This window comes from Rana temporaria, chromosome 7, assembly GCF_905171775.1.
Source record: "Rana temporaria chromosome 7, aRanTem1.1, whole genome shotgun sequence".
Taxonomy (NCBI): domain Eukaryota; kingdom Metazoa; phylum Chordata; class Amphibia; order Anura; family Ranidae; genus Rana; species Rana temporaria.
Window position 1 is genome coordinate 48,667,912 of NC_053495.1, and position 19,818 is coordinate 48,687,729.

General features: G+C 43.8%; 1 protein-coding gene across 1 annotated transcript in view; it reads right to left on the bottom strand.

Annotated features, from left to right (window-relative positions):
- Window positions 1–19,245, bottom strand: part of SYN2 (synapsin II) — a 393,026-nt gene extending 373,781 nt beyond the window's left edge. Inside the window, exon 1 of the mRNA XM_040359324.1 lies at window positions 18,813–19,245. Within this exon, the coding sequence (XP_040215258.1) occupies window positions 18,813–19,090 (278 nt within the window). The 5' untranslated portion in view covers window positions 19,091–19,245. The remainder of the gene's footprint in view (window positions 1–18,812) is intronic.
- Between the last annotated feature and the right edge of the window lie 573 nt (window positions 19,246–19,818).

The following is a 19,818-nucleotide window of genomic DNA, read 5'->3' on the forward strand; positions in this document are numbered from 1 at the left end:
TAGGGTTTACTTTCTCTTTAAGTTTGATTTGTTTGTAAATCAGAACAGGTACATTTTTTAAGTGTAGCTCCAGTCAAAAAAATAATTTGTAAGTGTTTTGAATAGAATAGAGAAGAATTAACACCCCTGTAACATTTGTTGTGCTGTCTGTGCCCCGTGTCAGAAGATATCACCTCACTTTCTTTCCCAATGAGAATTGGATTTTGAAAAATTTGGGTTGTTGTGGAAACAAGTAAGAAAAGGGGCCGGAGGCTAGCCTACAGTTGTGGGAGGAGTCTGAGGGGTATTTATCCCTCCTCCTCTGACTGATCTTGCATCGGCTCGTATTCTGGGTTCCCACCCGTTTCCCCCATTTTTCACATATATTTTTACATTGTTCATTTCTTCTTCATACATTCAGGGTATGCCCTCTTTCAGGCATACTGACCAACTAGGCCAAGGCACACCTCAGGCCTTGGTAGTTAGGGAATCGCATTTTCAGTGATGACGTTGACCGCAAGGATTGGTGATAAAGCATCAGGGGAGACACCTTTTTCCATAACTCTCAAAGGAGAGAATTTCCCTTCCTTGGGGGAGATTTCCTCTCACTTCCTGTTGTCTCCTTCTGTTTGTAATTAGGAGTCGTTTGTAAGTTGGATGTTTGTTACCCGGGAACTGCCTGTACTTGTGTGTTATTGTCAATGAAACTGTCTCTGTAAATTCATATTGGTATACTGTAAGAGCTGTTGTCACAGTAATGACGAATGACAGCAAGGTGATAAAAACAAGGGTAATTTATGAACAAGGCAAGCAGTGAGGTCTGCAGGGCAAATGTCATTTTGTTCTCAATCCTACACCTGTGATTTTCCTTTTCACTATCCATGAAATAGTTTGTAATATTTAGATAGCAGAGATTGCAATATGAATACTGAAGATTTTTTTTCATTGATCAGCTACCTTCTTACATGTACAGTAGCTGTGATCAGGCTAAGGACGCACTTCAGTAAAGCGGGTAAATACCCACATGTGGCAAATAGTTTACCTGTCAAAGATTGAGTAATACTGAACTGCCAGCCTTGGGATCTATACAAGTGTGCTACAATGAGTGCCTTACGTGAATAATCATATACAGTAAAACCTTGGTTTGCCAGCATAATTCGCTCCAGAAACATGCTTGTAATCCAAAGCACTTGTATATAAAAACATTTTTTTACAGGGTATAAAAGAGAAGAGAGGCACCTCTAAGTGTAGCAATAAGTTGCTAAATGTTGTACCTTCATTAAATGTAACCATATTGCTACACTTAGTGGCTCCCCTCTTCTCTTTTATACTCAGTCGTGACATGACGTGACGCTACTCTTATATCAAGACATCGCTTGTATATTAAGGCAAAATTTATTAAAACATTTTGCTTGTCTTGCAAAACGCTCTCAAACCAAGGTTTTACTGTACTGTACAACATAAAAAAAAAATTCAGTAAAAATGGGATTTGTGGCCTTTTGGACTTCCTTCTTTTCAGGGCGATCGATGTTACATTTGTGGTATGTATCGGAAACCGCTTGAGAGGCCGTTTATAGGTCTGGAGGTTTAAAATTGCAGGTGCTCTCACCATAGTTTTACTTCATATTCCCAGCGCACACATTCCTGGATGAGTTCTAAATTTAGGGTGCTGCAGCAACAACCAGCTGGAAACTGGTTCAAGTCACAAAGTAGATATTTGCCAGCACACCATGGAACGACGTGAATAGCGTCCAAACGGATGATTTATTGCATGATCACAACACAAGGAGAGTGCAACGTTTCGGAGTCACGCAGGACCCCTTCGTCAGGCATGTGATCACCATAGTTTTGCCACTATTTACTAAAGTCAAATTTACTGTGCACCTTTGAAAGTGCAGTTGCTCCTGAGCTTAGTAAACGAGGGAGAGCTCTGCTGCCTTCCATCATCCAATCATGTCCAAGCAAAAATTCTGTTTTTTTTAATTTGCCTTGCATGTGATTGGTTGTTCTTTGTATAGTGAAGCTTTACCTCATTTACTAAGCTCTGGGGCAACTGCACTTGTAGAGTGCATCTGCATGTTCAGAAGTGTACAGTCTATTTGCCTTTAGTAAATCAACCCCTCTGTCTCTTACTTAACCACTTCACATCCCGCCCATGTACATATGATGTCCAAACGAGGGATCTTCCATCCTGGGAGGGCATCATATGGCGTCCTGGGCTTCCCGGCTGTCTAGGGGGCTACTGTGTCGCTCGGGAGCCGGTGCGCGTGCAGGAGGTGCAGTACTGGCCAGATCACCAGGCAAAAGCCTAAAAAAAGAAACCTAATGCAGCCACTACATCGAATGATTGGTAAGCCGCAATAAGTTATATTGTTGACCACTTTAATATAACATTAAGAGCCCTGTAGAAGAATGGTGCCATGTTCGCTGCTGGGCGATACTGATCATTTGGATTATGAATATGGAAGAAAGGGGGGAGTTCTCTGATAAACAGCACTAATAGCATGATGTAATACCTCATATATCAGTACCTAGAGGAATGTCGGCTTTATCTGGTCTTGTGGAATGATTGAGCAGCTTGATGCTTAACAGTATCATCAAGCAACATTCTGACACTACCCAGGAACTTTACTGATGGATTAACTGCAGGATCCTCAGGCTTTGATGTAGGACTGATATCAATCTCCTCCTGTTCTATTTCATGTAGACCTCTATCCTAATACGTTTTATAGAATTGCTCTCCTACGGCACCTGGCACGTCATTTATGGGTCTCGCTTTGATGGTCTCTGTTTTAAATCAAGAATTTAAGGTCCTGAATAGGGTTGTCCCGATACCACTTTTTTAGGACTGAGTACAAGTACCGATACTTTTTTTCAAGTAGTCGCCGATACCGAATACCGATACTTTTTTTAAAATGCAGCCACGTGTCCCCAAATGCAGCCTTGTGTCCCCAAATTCAGCCATGTCCCCAAATTCAGCCATGTCCCCAAATTCAGCCATGTCCCTAAATTCGGCCATGTCCCTAAATTCGGCCATGTCCCTAAATTCGGCCATGTCCCTAAATTCAGCCATGTCCCTAAATTCAGCCATGTCCCTAAAGTCCCCATCAGCAGTGTCCACTGCAACATCCCCATCAGCACAGCAATGTCCCTGTCAGCGGTGTCCCCATCAGCACAGCAGTGTCCCCATCAGCAGTGTCCACCGCAACATCCCCATCAGCACAGCAATGTCCCTGTCAGCGGTGTCCCCATCAGCACAGCAATGTCCCCATCAGCAGTGTCCACCGCAACATCCCCATCAGCACAGCAATGTCCCTGTCAGCGGTGTCCCCATCAGCACAGCAATGTCCCCATCAGCAGTGTCCACCGCAACATCCCCATCAGCACAGCAATGTCCCTGTCAGCGGTGTCCCCATCAGCACAGCAATGTCCCCATCAGCAGTGTCCCCAGCAGCATGTGTCCCCATCACCGCTGATGGGGACACCTCTGATGGGGACATCGATTATGGGGTCACCGCTGATGGGGACATTGCTATCCTGATGGGGACACCATTGATGTGGACACCCATGTCCCCATCAGCAGTGTGCCAAACAGCGGTGTCCCCAGCAATGTCCCCATCAGAACAGAAATGTCCCCATCAGCAGTGTGCCAAACAGCGGTGTCCCCAGCAATGTCCCCATCAGAACAGAAATGTCCCCATCAGCAGTGTCTCCATCATCGCTGATGGGGACATTGCTGTGCTGATGGGGACACCATTGATGGGGACACCCGTGTCCTCATCAGCGGTGTCCCGATCAGAACAGCAATGTCCCCATCAGCAGTGTCCCCAGCAGCACAGCAATGTCCCCATAAGCTTGTGTCCCCATCAGAATGTGTCCTCAGCAGCGCAGCACAGCAATGTCCCCATCAGCGTTGTGCAACACTCACTTTCCTCCGCTGTAGCCGGCTTCTGCTCCTCTTCTGCTCCTCTTCTTTTTTTCTCGAGTCCCGACTCCCGCCCGCTGCTACACACGTGGAAGATTTGCAATTTCAAACAGCGGGCGGGAAGAGGGGAGGTGCCGCGCCTGTGACGTCACTGGTTGTCGGGACATCGGCGGTCCCAGCAGCCAATCAAAAAGCACAGCGTGACAGCATGGGCGGTTGCGCGGCTTTGGTTTCTGCAACTTGTCAGCTGCGGGCGGGCGCCGGGCGGGCCGGATCGAACACACAAGCGGGCCGAGGTTTGGAGACCCCTGCGCTGGGGGAACACAACAGCTGTCATTTGCATTTGAATAGCTGGGTGTTCCCCGCCGCGCCGTCATGTATAGCCCCTCCCCCTTGCCCAGAAACTTTGATAGACATGTCACCCGTCATATCAAAGTGCCCGGGCAAGGGGGAGGGGCTATACATGACGGCGCGGCGGGGAACACCCAGCTATTCAAATGCAAATGACAGCTGTTGTGTTCCCCCAGCGCATAGTAACTAGATGTCGGCAGCGGCGGGGGGAGGGGGGGGGTTTGACTTTGCTTTGTCTAAGGCGGCAGCAGCTCTCCTCTTCCCCATACGAGGACTGCTCTGCTCCGCTCTCTGCCCCCTCTCCACCCGCACTCGGAAGAAAAAAAAAAAAAAGTATTCTATTCAGGCATCGGGAGTATTTGCGCGAGTACAAGTACTCCCGCAAATACTCGGTATCGGTCCCGATACCGATACTAGTATCGGTATCGGGACAACCCTAGTCCTGAAGAAGCAAATATGTGAAACACGTCAACCTCGAATTTTGTAATAATAGAGATCTGTAAATTTATCGATACCCAAATACAATTCCAATGATTTTATATCTGTAACAAATATTTTTAACCTTTTGTTAATAAAGATATTTAGTAATATTTTGTCTGATAGTCCCTCTCTGGTACCGTCTAAGTCCATTATATCAGTTAAATTTTTTGAATATTTCACAGGATGAGGTACCCCCCCATAGCCCACGCTATCTTTCTATCGCCCTGTACAAGAGGTGACCAAAATTTCCCCAAAATGCATTGGCTTTTCCCATTTAACCAAGTGCCAAGAGAGTTTGGAGCCGAACTTCATGTGTATGACTATTCACTGTATAGACGATTGTTTTTTTCTATCGGTTAGTTAACCATCAGATAATTTTAAAACAAGTTCCTAGTTTTTTAACCGATGGATAAAAGGGCCCACACACGATCGGTCCATCAGACCGTTTTCATCAGACAAACCGATCGTGTGTACGCGGCATTAGTCTGCTTCAGGCACAGTGCAGCTGCCTGCATGGGAGATGTTAACCAGAGACCACTGAAAGTGGATGTCCAACTTAAATCTTTCTTATTAGTTTTGAATAGACTGGGGAAGTGTTAACCCGGCCATAGACAGTTTGAATTTCAGCTGGTTTAGCAGGAACCGGCCGAGATTCAAACCATGTATGGGCAGGCTGAATGTACCCAAGTACCCAAGTTGACCAGCCTGCCAGATTTAACATTTGATTACATTTGATTATCACTAGCGGCTGTTATAGCCACTAGCAATAATCACTGTGTTCTGCTGGTGGGGAAGGCTTCCCCTGCCACCCCTGCCGGGAGAACCAAATGAAATTCACTCCATCACTGGCCCTAGTCAGGTTTTTATTGTTATCCAGGAGAGAGATTTACCCTTACTACCCTCATCATCACTTTAAAAGTGATTATCACAATAGCTGCGATGATAGAGAGAACTTCTCTGAAGAGATTTCAGCTATAGAACATACGATGGGTAAGGCAAACCTGAGGGAATGACTGAAACAGATTTATCCCTCCAAAATAGCCATTAGAGCTCCGGAAAACCTAGGAAATCTTCCTTGCAGTGGGGCTACTTATACAGTACTTGGGGGAATGGACGAGCAGATTTACTTATCTGATGTCAGGGCCGGGCTCAGCTCTTCCTTCTCAGAGCTCTGTGCTCAGCTGTCAATTAATTGCCAGTATTCTTCATTCCACCGTGAATCGCCTGGTCTTTATTTTCTGCTTGTCAGCTTGCCCTGCTGGCTATTTAAACTGCCTGGATCAGATCTCCTGTGCCTTTGCCTGGTCAACATATCCAGATATTCTGCTGTGTTTTCCTCACTTTTGCCTGGCTGACTCCCCTTCTGATTCCTGTTTACTGCCTCTAATATGCCGATCTCTGGATTCCTGATTCACTGGCTTATTTCGACTAACCCGCTCTGGTTACCGAACCCTGGCTATGTTTTGACCAGGTTTGCTCTATTTGTACCATTTTATTAAAAAGTGTTATTTTTACTGCACTTCTGTCTCAGTCTGATTCATGGTTCCTAACACCTGATCTCCTGTTCCCGCAGGTTCCTCTGTTCTGCTAGAATGGTGCTGAAAGCCTCTTCACCCCGATGTTTTGGTAGTCTAAGGTCTTCTGATGTCATCAAGACATAAGCAGAGACCATAGCCTGCACTGGGCATGAAAATGCTGAGGGCCAGGGATGGACTGGCCATTGGGACTACAGGGAGTTTCCCAGTGGGCCGATAGCTCAGTGGGCCGGCTTCAGTGACAGCGGAATGCCGCGTCCCTCCGCTCCTCTGTCTCTCTCTCCCCGCAGTGCTCACCTGGGGGGAACAAAGAAGCAGGGGGAGGACCAGAGGAGCAGGGACGACGACAGAGGAGCATGGGGGGAGGGGACAGACAGCTGACTCAACAGCTATGGCCTGGGAGTTTCTCACTTCTGCCTAATCTTGTCCCATAAGGGGGGCACTGAACTGATTCTTTGCCCCGGGTGAAATAATGTCTAGCTTTCCCACTGGTACTGCCTATAAGAGTACCAGCACCACCCATTCTACTCTAATAAAGTAGAATGGCTAGTGGTTAGTGAAGGGGAGAGGGGGCTTGGGTGACCGGGGGGGGTGCAGGAGTTGTCCGGCCGCTATGGGAGAGACCTGTCAAAGTGGGCCAGTCTGGATGAAGTCCAGGGCCAAATTTCTGTCCCAGTCCAGCCCTGCTGAGGGCCAGTCTACCGCCTGAACATAGGGGTGGCATTCTGCTGGGGAACAAAAGATTGGTTAAGACAACAATTCTTTTTTTTAAGTTTAATTTCTCTTTATTGTTTTCCGTTTTCTTTTTGTAAGAAAAAAAGGGATCAAGTTACATGCAGATAATACACGTTATCTAATACACTATATACATGTATACAGCAATAATATAGTTTAAAGATCAACTAGTTTTGTGTCTTCCCTCCCTCCTCCCTCCCCCTCCCCCCCGTCCAGCCCCCAATTATCATTATAGAAATTTACAGGAAAAAAAGAAAAGAAAAAGATACACCTAGGAGGAGGTATCATCGTCTGGATTGTCCATTGATCAGGCGAAGAGAGATAGATTAAAAGGAGAAGAGGAGAGAGAGAGCCCGAAGGGCGCTGCAAATAAGCAAGCCAAGAGCAAAGGAGAATGGGGAGACCTTGCTTTTCTTCAACAACAGTCCACGGGTATAGAGAATCTTTGACACCCATAGGGTGAGAGGATTTTAAGCCCCCCTATAGAAGTTATCTATCCAGGGGGAATCCCATTTCTCTTAGCCAAGGTCCCCACAATCTTCTAAATCTACCATAATTTCCCTGCTTAATAAAGGCCACCCTCTCGCACCATACCAGTGCATTGATAGTTTCGACCCAGTTCTCCACAGATGGAGGAGCATGCGCTTGCCATCTCTGAGCTATTAATTTCCGAGCTTGGAATAAGCACCTAAGTACACTTTCCATTGCTCCTGGAGGGATTCTATGGTCTTCCATACCTCCTAACAGGCAGGTTCTAACCTCCGGCTCTAAGAAGGTTTTAAAGGTTTTATTAATCCTGTTTATCACTTCTATCCAGTATCTGAAGAGCTTGGGGCATCTCCAGAACATATGAATAAGATCCCCCGGTGTCTTGCACCTGGGGCATTCATCGCTCTGGTTCCAACCTAGAAAAAACATTTTTTTAGGGGTATGATAGACCCGGTGCAATAGAAATAAATGGGACAATCTCTGTGCTGGGGCGATTGACACCAATGTCCCTCTATGTAGAATATCATTCCATTGCTCCGAGGTTAGTGACCCAATGTCTTTTTCCCATCTTTCTCGGCTCTTAAAAGCCCCACTTTGACTTATAGTTTTAGTGCCGATTTTGTCGTATAGTACCGAGATTTGGCCTTTCGTTATATTTGTTTGGATTGTCTTAAGAAGCACAGGGATATGTGTCCTGACCATTGGATAAACCTTAAACTGGGTCTGGAGGGCATGTCTAATCTGTAAGTAATTAAAAAAAGTTTTGTTAGGTACATCAAATTCTTCTCTCAGTTTTGAAAACGTTTTGATAAGGTTGCCCTCATACATATGTAGTACCCGTGTTATTCCTTGGATCTCCCAAATTTTGGGGATTTCTAGATCTTTAAGTTCCATTAAGTTCTTATTATGCGAGAGGGGAGCAAATTCAGTTATCCCAATATAGCCCAATAAAGCTTTCGTGGTCTGCCACACTTTGTTAATTAGCTTTATAGTCGGGCATCTTTGGACGAATGAGTTTGCCTCCAGGGCTTCTATTAAAGGACAACAATTCTTTAATTGTCTCCAAAACTAAACAAGCAGCTAACCCTTGCAGTAGGGCTGAGGAATTTAGGTTTTCTGAAGTTGGGCTTTAAAGGAAGACTCCGGACAAAGTGCTACAATGTATGGAAATGTTGTCATACGGAAAACCTTCGCAAGAGTGTCCTGTATTCCTGACAGAAGTCAGTCTAACAACCAGCTTTTTTCAAAGAGACATGGTGCAAATTCAGAATCCAGCCAATGGCTGTGAGCAGCGATCAGTGTATTCTGGTGGGGAGAGGGAGTCCCCCTGTCAATATACAATAGCAGAGTGCTGGTATAACCAGTAGTGTATTTAGGTTTTGTGCTGCCCTAGGCCTGACTAAACTCGTGCACCCCCTAATTTTAATATGACCCACCCCTTCCTGTCAAGGCCACGCCCCTTTTTTCGAATGGGGCACTAAATCTTAGGGCCTGGGGGGGGGGGGAATGGATTTCCTTAATTTGCATAGATTTCCTCTAACTTCCTGTTTGGCTATGGGGTAGGAAGTGAAGGTAAATCTCTGCAATGGAACAGGGATGGTAAAAAAATAAACTGACAGGGGCAGTAACCCTCCCTTACTCTATCCAAAATGAAAAAAAAAGTGTTGCCTATAGTTCCACTTTAGGTACAAATTTCTGATAATTTTATGGAGAGGACTAAGAAGATATAACCATGGTGCAGCAGAAAACATATAGCACAGTGAGGGAGGTTTGTGGTCCAGGATGATAGGACAGTCAAAATTAGAAGCAGCTTGCATTACACTAACAGTGTAGCACAAGCCGGCGGGGACTGCCCCCCTGCAAAGTGATGCCCTAGGCATGGGCCTTGTTGGCCTAGGCCAGGATACAACGTTGGGTATAACCACAAAAAAACTTTGCAGTTTATTCCAGGCTTAAAGGGAAATAAAGGAAATCTTATAGAATGAACCTATGTGTCTGAATCTGCAATGGTGACATCAGACAACCTCCCTAGTAGGGCCCTTGCCCATCCATGTTCCCCATAGCAGCTGGGTGGTCTTCTAATCCATGCCTATAGTCATGCTGCTGTATACCTGTGAACCAGGAATCAATTTTCCAAATTTTCTAATTGTTCTAACAAAATGAAATCAATGCACCTGAGACTGGCAACATTATCAGGCAGTCATGATGTACTATTACTTTGCCTTCTATGAGCAGAAATACAGAAAAAAAACAAGCAATGAGCATCTCCATTTGGGGTCAGCTGTAAATTGTCTATAGGCCAAATAATCCATCTGCAGTACAATACAACCATAAAACTATATGATAGACTAGAAACACACATTACCTTAACACTTAAATTATATTTCCACTATATATTTTTTTATGTGTTCTCATTCACCCAGCATACCTAAATATATACAGTATATACACACACACATTGGCTACTTTATTAGGTACACCTGTTTAATTGCTTGAGAGCAAAAAAGGAAGTTTGGGACTTTGAGTGAGGTGTATTGCATGTATACATGATATACATACAGTATATATGTAATAAAGTAAAAAAATATATAAAAAGCAAATATTTATTGAATGATCTAATTTATAAAAGTTGTTACATTATTGAAACAATTCATCAGATAAATACAAACAACAATGGTACAGTAGAGCCATAGTGCTCACAGGTATATAAAATCTGCTAAACAAGATCACAGTAGTATAGATACCTGATAGACATAAGTTGATATAAACATGAATGATTAAATACATGATAAAAACAAAACAGATTGTATCCTAAAATGCTCTACGTGTTTCGTGGAAATTCACTCAGGAGCATGTGTGTTCGCTTCTGTGCGCGAGCTCGTCCGGACGGGGCTTTAAACTGTTTTTTTTATTATTATTATTTATTTTACTGGACTTTATTTATTTTTACACAGTTTTAAAAAAAAAATTGGATCACTTTTATTCCTATTACAAGGAATGTAAACATCCCTTGTAATAGAAAAAAGCATGACAGGCCCTCTTAAATATGAGATCTGGGGTCAAAAAGACCTCAGATCTCATATTTAGACTAAAATGCAATAAAAAATAAATAATAATAATTTCTGTCATTTGAAAAAATAACAAAAATAAATTGTCCCTTCAAGACGATATGGGCGAGAATTACCAGAGGCCCCGCCTGGTGAGAAGTAATTTTCGACCCCTCAACTCGCTGGCTGCACGGAAGAAGAGGTAAGAAGTCAGCACCCCCCGCTTCTCACTTTAATGTAAGATGTCATTTCCGACAGCAGAACGCAGAACACCTCCTCCCCCCCGCTGCTCAACTTTAATCTTTAACCACTTCCATACAGGGCTTTTATACACACCTCCATACCAGGCCTATTCTGGCACTTCTCTCCTACATGTACAAATCATAATTTTTTTGCTAGAAAATTACGCAGAACCCCCAAACATTATATATGTTTTTTTAGCAGACACCCTAGGTAATAAAACGACGGTTATTGAAACCTTTTATCTTGCACGGTATTTGCGCAATAATTTTTCAAACGCCTTTTTTTTGGAAAAAAATTGTTTCATGAATTAAAAAAATAACAAAACAGTAAAGTTAGCCCAATTTTTTTATAAAATATGAAAGATGATGTTACACCGAGTAAATAGATACCTAACATGTCACGCTTTAAAATTGCGCACACTCATGGAATGGCGCAAACGTCGGTACTTAAAAATCTCCATAGGCAACGCTTTGAAAATTTTTACAGGTTACCAGTTTAGATTTACAGAGGAGATCTAGTGCTAGAATTGTTGCTGGCACTCTAGCGCACGCGGCGATACCTCACATATGTGGTTTAAACGGCGTTTACATATGTCGGCGGGACTTGTGTGTGCGTTCGCTTCTGCGCGCAAGCTACTGGGGACAGGGGCGTTAAAAATTTTTATTTTATTTCTTTTTTTTTTTTTTATATATATATATATATATATTTATTTCTTTTTTTACACTTTTTTTTTTATTTTTATTTTTTTATTATCACTTTTATTCCTATTACAAGGAATGTAAACATCCCTTGTAATAGGAATGTGTGTGACAGGTACTCTTTGTGGAGAGATGCGGGGTCAATAAGACCCCACATCTCTCCTCCAGGCCTGAAAGCATGAAATTGGTGAAAAAAAATTCACCGATCTCATGTTTACTGTTGCTTAGCAGCCGCAATCGCGGCTTTGTTTACTTACGGGGACCCGAGCGTGACGTCATCACATCGCGCCCGGGTCCTCCGATGGTCATAGAGATGACTGGTGACCATTTGGTCACCAGTCATCTCTATGCTTCCTGCGAGCGCCGGACGATTCGTTCTCCGGGCCCCCGATGGCACGGGAGAGCCCGGAGAAGCACCGGATGGCGGCGGGAGGGGGGATGTCCCCTCCCACCGCCTGTAAGAACGATCTAGCGGCGGAACCGCCGCTATGATCGTTTTTACGTTGTGCAGAATCGCCGGCACAAGAGAAGGATATCTGAATGATGCCTCTAGCTGCAGGCATCTTTCAGATATCCCCCCACAAAGCCCAGGACATCATATGACGTCCACTCTGAACGGCAGAGGTTCTTTGTGGACGTCATTTTACTATGAGCCGGTAGGGAAGTGGTTAATGTGACATGTCATTTTCGGCAGCCCCCCGCGCTTCACAACTTTAATGTGACATGTTGTCATTTTGCTTAGGGCCCTTTTAAATGTCGCTTTTGCCCTGCTATGGTATGGATATGGGTGGGGGCCATCTTGCCCTCACTTGCATCCATGCCCAGCACGAGGATGGACCCGATCGCCTCCGCCGCTGCCTCCGGTACAGGGCGGATGGCGCGGCAGAGCGGCGAGAGGGGGAGCCCTCTCCCGCCGCCGATAATGGTGATCTTGCGGTGAATCCGCCGCAGAGACCACCATTATCGTTTACAGGACCGCCGCCTGAAGAGATGGATATCTTGGTTGTGACAGCAGCTGCTGCTGTTACAAGATATCCCTCTTCAAAGTCAGTAAGTATATAGTCGTGCGGCGTCCTTAAGGTGGATGTAAACCTGATTCATGAAATTTGAGCTGGGCACATGTATCTGCAGTATTTTGTTATCTCTTTTCAATGAGCGAAGTCTTGTAGCTCTCTTCTGAACGGTTCCTGTTATCAGCCTGAGAACTCCTGACACATTTTTGGACTTTTTAGACAAAAGCAGCCAGAATCTTTTGTCAAAGGAGGTTGCTAAAATAGATTATCAGAGAGCAGCTCCTATTACAAAACAGCTCTCAGAGTTTCTGTCTATGAGGAGAGGGGGTGTGTGCCTTTTCTCCAATCAGCAATTTTAGCTATCTTGGCTGTATGTCCAGACATCACACTCTGTGTTAAGCAGGAAGAGAAAATCTCCTAACAGGATCTGTACTTTCTAAACAGTATATAAATGTGAAGACAGCAGATATACATATAAAACCTATGTAGTGAGATTGGTTTCATCATCCCTGTGTATCATCTGAGGCTGTTCACCTCACTGGGTATATGGAGGGTTTACATCCACTTTAAGTGGTTAATCTCCCACCCTCAGCTGTACACACACAAATGCCTCCGATAATTTTTAATTAAGCAAACCAGTGGAATTATCAGCCCTTGCATGGTAGGTCGGAGCGTAGGTCATGGTCCCTATCTGCCTCCTATAATATCAGGAGCTGGCCCCATCCAATCCAGAGGCCCAGGCATTACGTAATGCGAGGCTAGGACTTGCCTAGGTCTAAATATTGTCTTTGAGAAAGTCAGTATTTGCATAAGCGCTTCGGCTGCGCTCCGGGCTCTGTGATACTGAAATAAAAAATTATTCAAGGACAGCTCATCCCTAAAGCTCTACCAAAGCAGTTTGTTTTTTTTATCCGTAGATTTTCCTGCAGGTTATCAATAAGTAATGCAATGCTGTATATATACACAATGCATGAATATTACACATATAATGCATGAATGCAACACAAATCCTGCACCCTGTGCACAATAAACATGAAAACACGGCCAACCATACATAAACATGATACAATGTGATAGACGTGTTCTATCATGTATCTCATCTATCATATAGGTGTCATTCATACTGGAAAAATCTGTAGATATTTGACATTATTTACTATGCAGATCACAAATAATGTCCTTCAAATTCTTACCACGCACAAATAAATTACTGTGTTTGCAGAGATACAAAATATTATCAAAATGTCACTTGTTTGATTTTACATTGAAACATTGTTATACATCCATCCACTGCACAGGCAATAGCAAAAACAATCTATTTTTGATACAAATATTTACTCTTCAACTATCATGTGTCACCTGCATATACAAATAGAAAAAAATATGCAAAATATATATTAGGTTAAGACTTGTTCCCCGTGTACAGTACTGGGATTTTCATCTCTGCACATTGATTTATGGATATGTGTTTGCATGCATGTATATATATATATATATATATATATATATATATAACAAAAATAATATCGGATTTAGAGTGCACATTGGCCATTACAGGGACCACCTATGTTATCAGTACATAAGTGCAGCCATAACACTAAGCCTGCAGTCCCTGTAGGGGATCATAGAATGGGGTATGCAACGCTCATTGGAGTCATCACATAAAAGGGAATTCACTAATCAATAGAAGGCATTAAATAAGTTATATATTATGTTAGCTGAATCCACTAGTTGGGGGTTTGCGCAATATTAATTTTAGAGTAACCCTAAAACACTGGCTAAATCATATCATCATAATGCATTTTGGAGAAGTTGTCATTTTATTGGGAAATCACAAAACCTATGCATCATTTTAGGGGGAACCCTCTGATCACAGGGACAATCTGCACATAATTTTAGGGAATCACATTGACAAAAGTAATTAATCTGTTTCTTTTAGGGGAACCCCACTAATCACAGTAATAATATGCATATATCCTTAGGGGGGACCCACTGATCCCAGTAATAATATGCATATATCTTTAGGGGAACCCCACTAATTGCAGTAATAATATGCATATAAATTTAGGGGAACCCCATTGACCACAGTAAAAATATGCATATATCTTTAGGGGAGACCCCTTGATCCCAGTAATAATATGCATATATCTTTAGGGGAGACCCACTGATTCTAGTAATAATATGCATATATCTTTAGGGGAACCCCACTAATTGCAGTAATAATATGCATATATATTTAGGGGAACCCCACTGATCACAGTAATAATATGCATATATCTTTAGGGGAGACCCACCGATAACAGTAATAATATACATATATCTTTAGGGGAGGCCCACTGATCACAGTAATAATATGCATATATATTTAGGGGAACCCCACTGATCACAGTAATAATATGCATATATCTTTAGGGGAAACCCACTGATCACAGTGTTAATATACATATATCTTTAGGGGAGACCCACTGATCACAGTAATAATATACATATATCTTTAGGGGAACCCCACTAATCACAGTGTTAATATGCATATATCTTTAGGGGAGACCCACTGATCACAGTGTTAATATACATATATCTTTAGGGGAGACCCACTGATCACAGTGTTAATATACATATATCTTTAGGGGAAACCCACTGATCACAGTGACAGTGATAATCTGCATATAATTTTAGGGCTGACCCTCTAATCACAATGATAACCTACATATAATTTTAGGATGGACCCACTATTTACAGTGATAATCTGTATATCATTTTAGGAGAGACCCACTGATCACAATAATAATATGCATATAGCTTTAGGGGAGACTTGCTGATCACAATGTCTATGATAATCTGCATTTAACTTTAAGGGAACCCACTGATGACAGTGACAATCTACATATAATTTTAGGGGGGACCCAGTAATTACAGTGACAGTAATAATCTACATATAATGTTAGGGAGGGCCCACTAATCACAGTGACAGTGATAATCTGCATTTCATTTTCGGGGGGCCCACTGATCACAGTGACAGTGATAATATGCGTATAACATTAAGGGGACCCACTGATCACAGTGATAATCTACATATAATTTTAGGGGTTACCTACTAATCACAATGACAGTAATAATCTACATATAATGTTAGGGGGGACCCAATGATCAGTGACAGTAATAATTTACATTTTAGGGGGGACCCATTGATCACAGTGATAGTGATACTCTACATATAATGTTAGGGGGGACCCACTGACCACAGTGATAATCTACATATAATTTTAGGGGGGACCCATTGATCACAGTAATAATCTACATATAATTTTAGGGGGGACCCATTGATCACAGTGATAATCTACATATCGTTTTAGGGGGGGGGGCCCATTGATCACAGTGATAATCTACATATAGTTTTAGGGGGGGACCCATTGATCACAGTGATAATCTACATATAGTTTTAGGGGGGCCCATTGATCACAGTGACAGTAATAATTTACATATAATTTTAGGGGGGACCCATTGATCACAGCGATAATCTACATATAGTTTTAGGGGGGACACATTGATCACAGTGACAGTAATAATCTACATATAATTTTAGGGGGGGGGCATTGATCACAGTGACAGTGATAATTTACACATCTGTTTAGGACAGAACCTCTAATCACAGTGATAATCCATATTTCCAGTTCCACTGATTACAACATGAATAATCTTCACAACCTTTTAGGCCCACGAATGTCATCAGAGAATGTGAGAATGCCATCACTTACATATACAATTAGGGGTCTCACCTTCTATGTTTAATTAAATCGGCATCCTTAAATTCTATTAGAAAATCACACGTCATACATTTAATAAGGACTTCTTCTGGTTGATGGGTAATGCATTCAATTCAATTCTAGTGGATCTGATTTATTGCTGTAGCTATTGATTTTGTTGTAAACAAATTAACTTGCATCACAGAACTTTGGGGGGGTGCACTAATTAATGTGAGTGACGATCTATATAACATTTTCGGGGACTGTTATCAGTGAGGCATGACAACATCTTCATGGAATATTTGGGGTACACAATTCCCTGTTTGGAACCATATGCATTATAATGAATCCTACAGACCTCCATTCATTGAGGGAATCACATCATCAGGTCAGTGTGATAGATAAATCCTATATAAAATAATAGGGACTCAGCAAGGGAGATCACATCATCTATGTATAATACAATATTTGGGGTACACAAATCAATGTTATAAATTGTACATCCTATATAAAATAATAATGGACTGTGTATGGATCATATCACCTATGTGGAATATTTATGGTATACAGATTAGTGTATATAAAATAATAGGGGTCTCAGGGGGTGTCATCACCTTATCTACAGTATATGGAATATTTGGGGTACACAGATGGGGTGACAGCCAGGGGATCATATAATACACAGATGTTTCCAGGGAAGGGTCAGTGTGGGGATCGCCCAATGTACTTAGAACATATGATGACTACAGATGAGTGAAGGGAATCATACAATATATATCATATTTAGGAGGCTCAGATCAGTCGGGATGACAGCATGGAATTGTCTGTGTAGACAGATCAATGAATACTGATATAGATACATTATTGGGAGGTCATTGATTAGTGTTTGGGGGTCCTGATATATTATTATTGGGAGGTCAGTATTCAGTGTTGGGGGTCCTGATATAGATATATTATTGGTAGGTCAGTGATGAGTGTTGGGGGTCCTGATATAGATATATTATTGGTAGGTCAGTGATCAGTGTTGGGGGGTCCATATATAGATATATTATTGGGAGGTCATTGATTAGTGTTGGGGGGTCCTGATATAGATATATTATTGGGAGGTCAGTGATGAGTGTTGGGGGGTCCTGATATAGATATATTATTGGGAGGACAGTGATGAGTGTTGGGGGGTCCTGATATAGATATATTATCGGGAGTGACACATGTGGGGGGTCCTGATATAGATGTATTAACGGGGTGACACATGTAGGGGGTCCTGATATAGAAGTATTATGGGGGGGTGACACATGTCGGGGGTCCCGATATAGATATATTATTGGGGGTGACACATGTTGGAGGTCCTTATATAGACATATTATGGGGGGGGGGGGGGGTGACACATGTCAGGGGTCCTGATATAGATATATTATTGGGGGTGACATGTCGGGGGTCCTGATATAGATATGTTATTGGGGGTGACACATGTCAGGGGTCCTGATATAGATGTATTATTGGGGGTGACACATGTCAGGGGTCCTGATATAGATATGTTATTGGGGGTGAGACATGTTGGGGGTCCTGATATAGATATATTATTGGGGGTGACACATGTTGGGGGTCCTGATATAGAAATATTATGGGGGGGGGTGACACATGTTGGGGTGTCCTGATATAGATCTATTATCGGGGAGTGACACATGTCAGGGGTGCTGATATAGATATATTATCGGGGTGACACATGTTGGGGGTCCTCATATAGATGTATTATTGGGGGTGACACATGTCGGAGGTCCTGATATAGATGTATTATCGGGGGTGACACATGTTGGGGGGGTCCTGATAAAGATATATTATTGGGGGTGACACATGTCGGAGGTCCTGATATAGACATATTATGGGGGGTGACACATGTTGGGGGGGGGTGACACATGTCGGGGGACCTGATATAGATATATTATTGGGGGTGACACATGTTGGGGGGTCCTGATATAGATGTATTATTGGGGGTGACACATGTCAGGGGTCCTGATATAGATATATTATTGGGGGTGACACACGTTGGGGGGGTCCTGATATAGATATATTATTGGGGGTGACACATGTTGGGGGTCCTGATATAGATGTATTATCGGGGGATAACACATGTCGGAGGTCCTGATATAGATATATTATTGGGGGTGACACATGTTGGGGGTCCTGATATAGATATATTATTGGGGGTGACACATGTCGGAGGTCCTGATATATATTATTGGGGGTGACACATGTTGGGGGTCCTGATATAGATATATTATTGGGGGTGACACATGTCGGAGGTCCTGATATATATTATTGGGGGTGATACATGTCAGGGGTCCTGATATAGATATATTATGGGGGTTACACATGTCAGGGGTCCTGATATAGATATATTATTGGGGGGTGACACATGTTGGGGGGTCCTGATATAGATATATTATCGGGGGTGACACATGTCGGAGGTCCTGATATATATTATCGGGGGTGACACATGTTGGGGGGGGGGGTCCTGATATAGATGTATTATCGGGGGGTGACACTCACATGTTGGGGGGTTGGCTCGGTACTCACCAGTCGGTATGGGGGTCATCTATGATGAGCAGTATTCGGGACCTTCTCCCGGGGCCCCCCGCACTCTGCTCTCCCAGCCCAGCCGAGGCCGCCGTCTGTTTCACCGCATTGGAGATGGAGGAGAAGAATCCCCCCGCCGTCTGTCCGGAGGGTCTCCGTTCCGGTCCGGTAGGTGGAGGTGGCTGGGGGGGTTCGGGTCTCTGCAGGTCGGTCATGTAACCATTGGGGAGGTTGGCGATGAAGCTGCTGTCCGACAACCGGCGCCGGAGGAAGTTCATGGCGGAGGGTGAGTCGGGGTGAGTCGGAGGTGAGTCGGGGATGAGCCGGGGACTGGGAGGATGGAGACCGGCTGGACGGGTCTGGATGGAGAGATGGACGGACAGCCGCTTCCTGCTGCCTGCTCCGCTCTCTGCTCCTTCCCGGGGGGGGCTGTCAGAGAGAAGGGGAGGAGCCGAGCAATCTGCAGTGATACCTGACCCCCCTCCCCCTCCACACCCACATCATCCCAACACCGGGGAGGACCGGGGACCACTGTGTGCAGGATGATCAGGGGGATCACTGTGTAGAGGATGATCAGGGGACCACTGTGTAGAGGATGATCAGGGGACCACTGTGTGCAGGATGATCGGGGTACCACTGTGTGCATGCTGATCAGAGGACCACTGTGTAGAGGATGGTCAGGGGATCACTGTGTGCAGGATGATTGGGGTACCACTGTGTGCAGGATGATTGGAGGACCTCTGTGTGCAGGATGATTGGAGGACCTCTGTGTGCAGGGTGATTGGAGGACCACTGTGCGCAGGGTGATTGGAGGACCACTGTCTGTGTGCAGGGTGATTGGAGGACCTATGTGTGCAGGATGATTGGAGGACCACTCTGTGCAGGGTGATTGGAGGACATCTGTGTGCAGGGTGATTGGAGGACCACTGTGTGCAGGGTGATTGGAGGACCACTGTCTGTGTGCAGGGTGATTGGAGGACCTATGTGTGCAGGATGATTGGAGGAC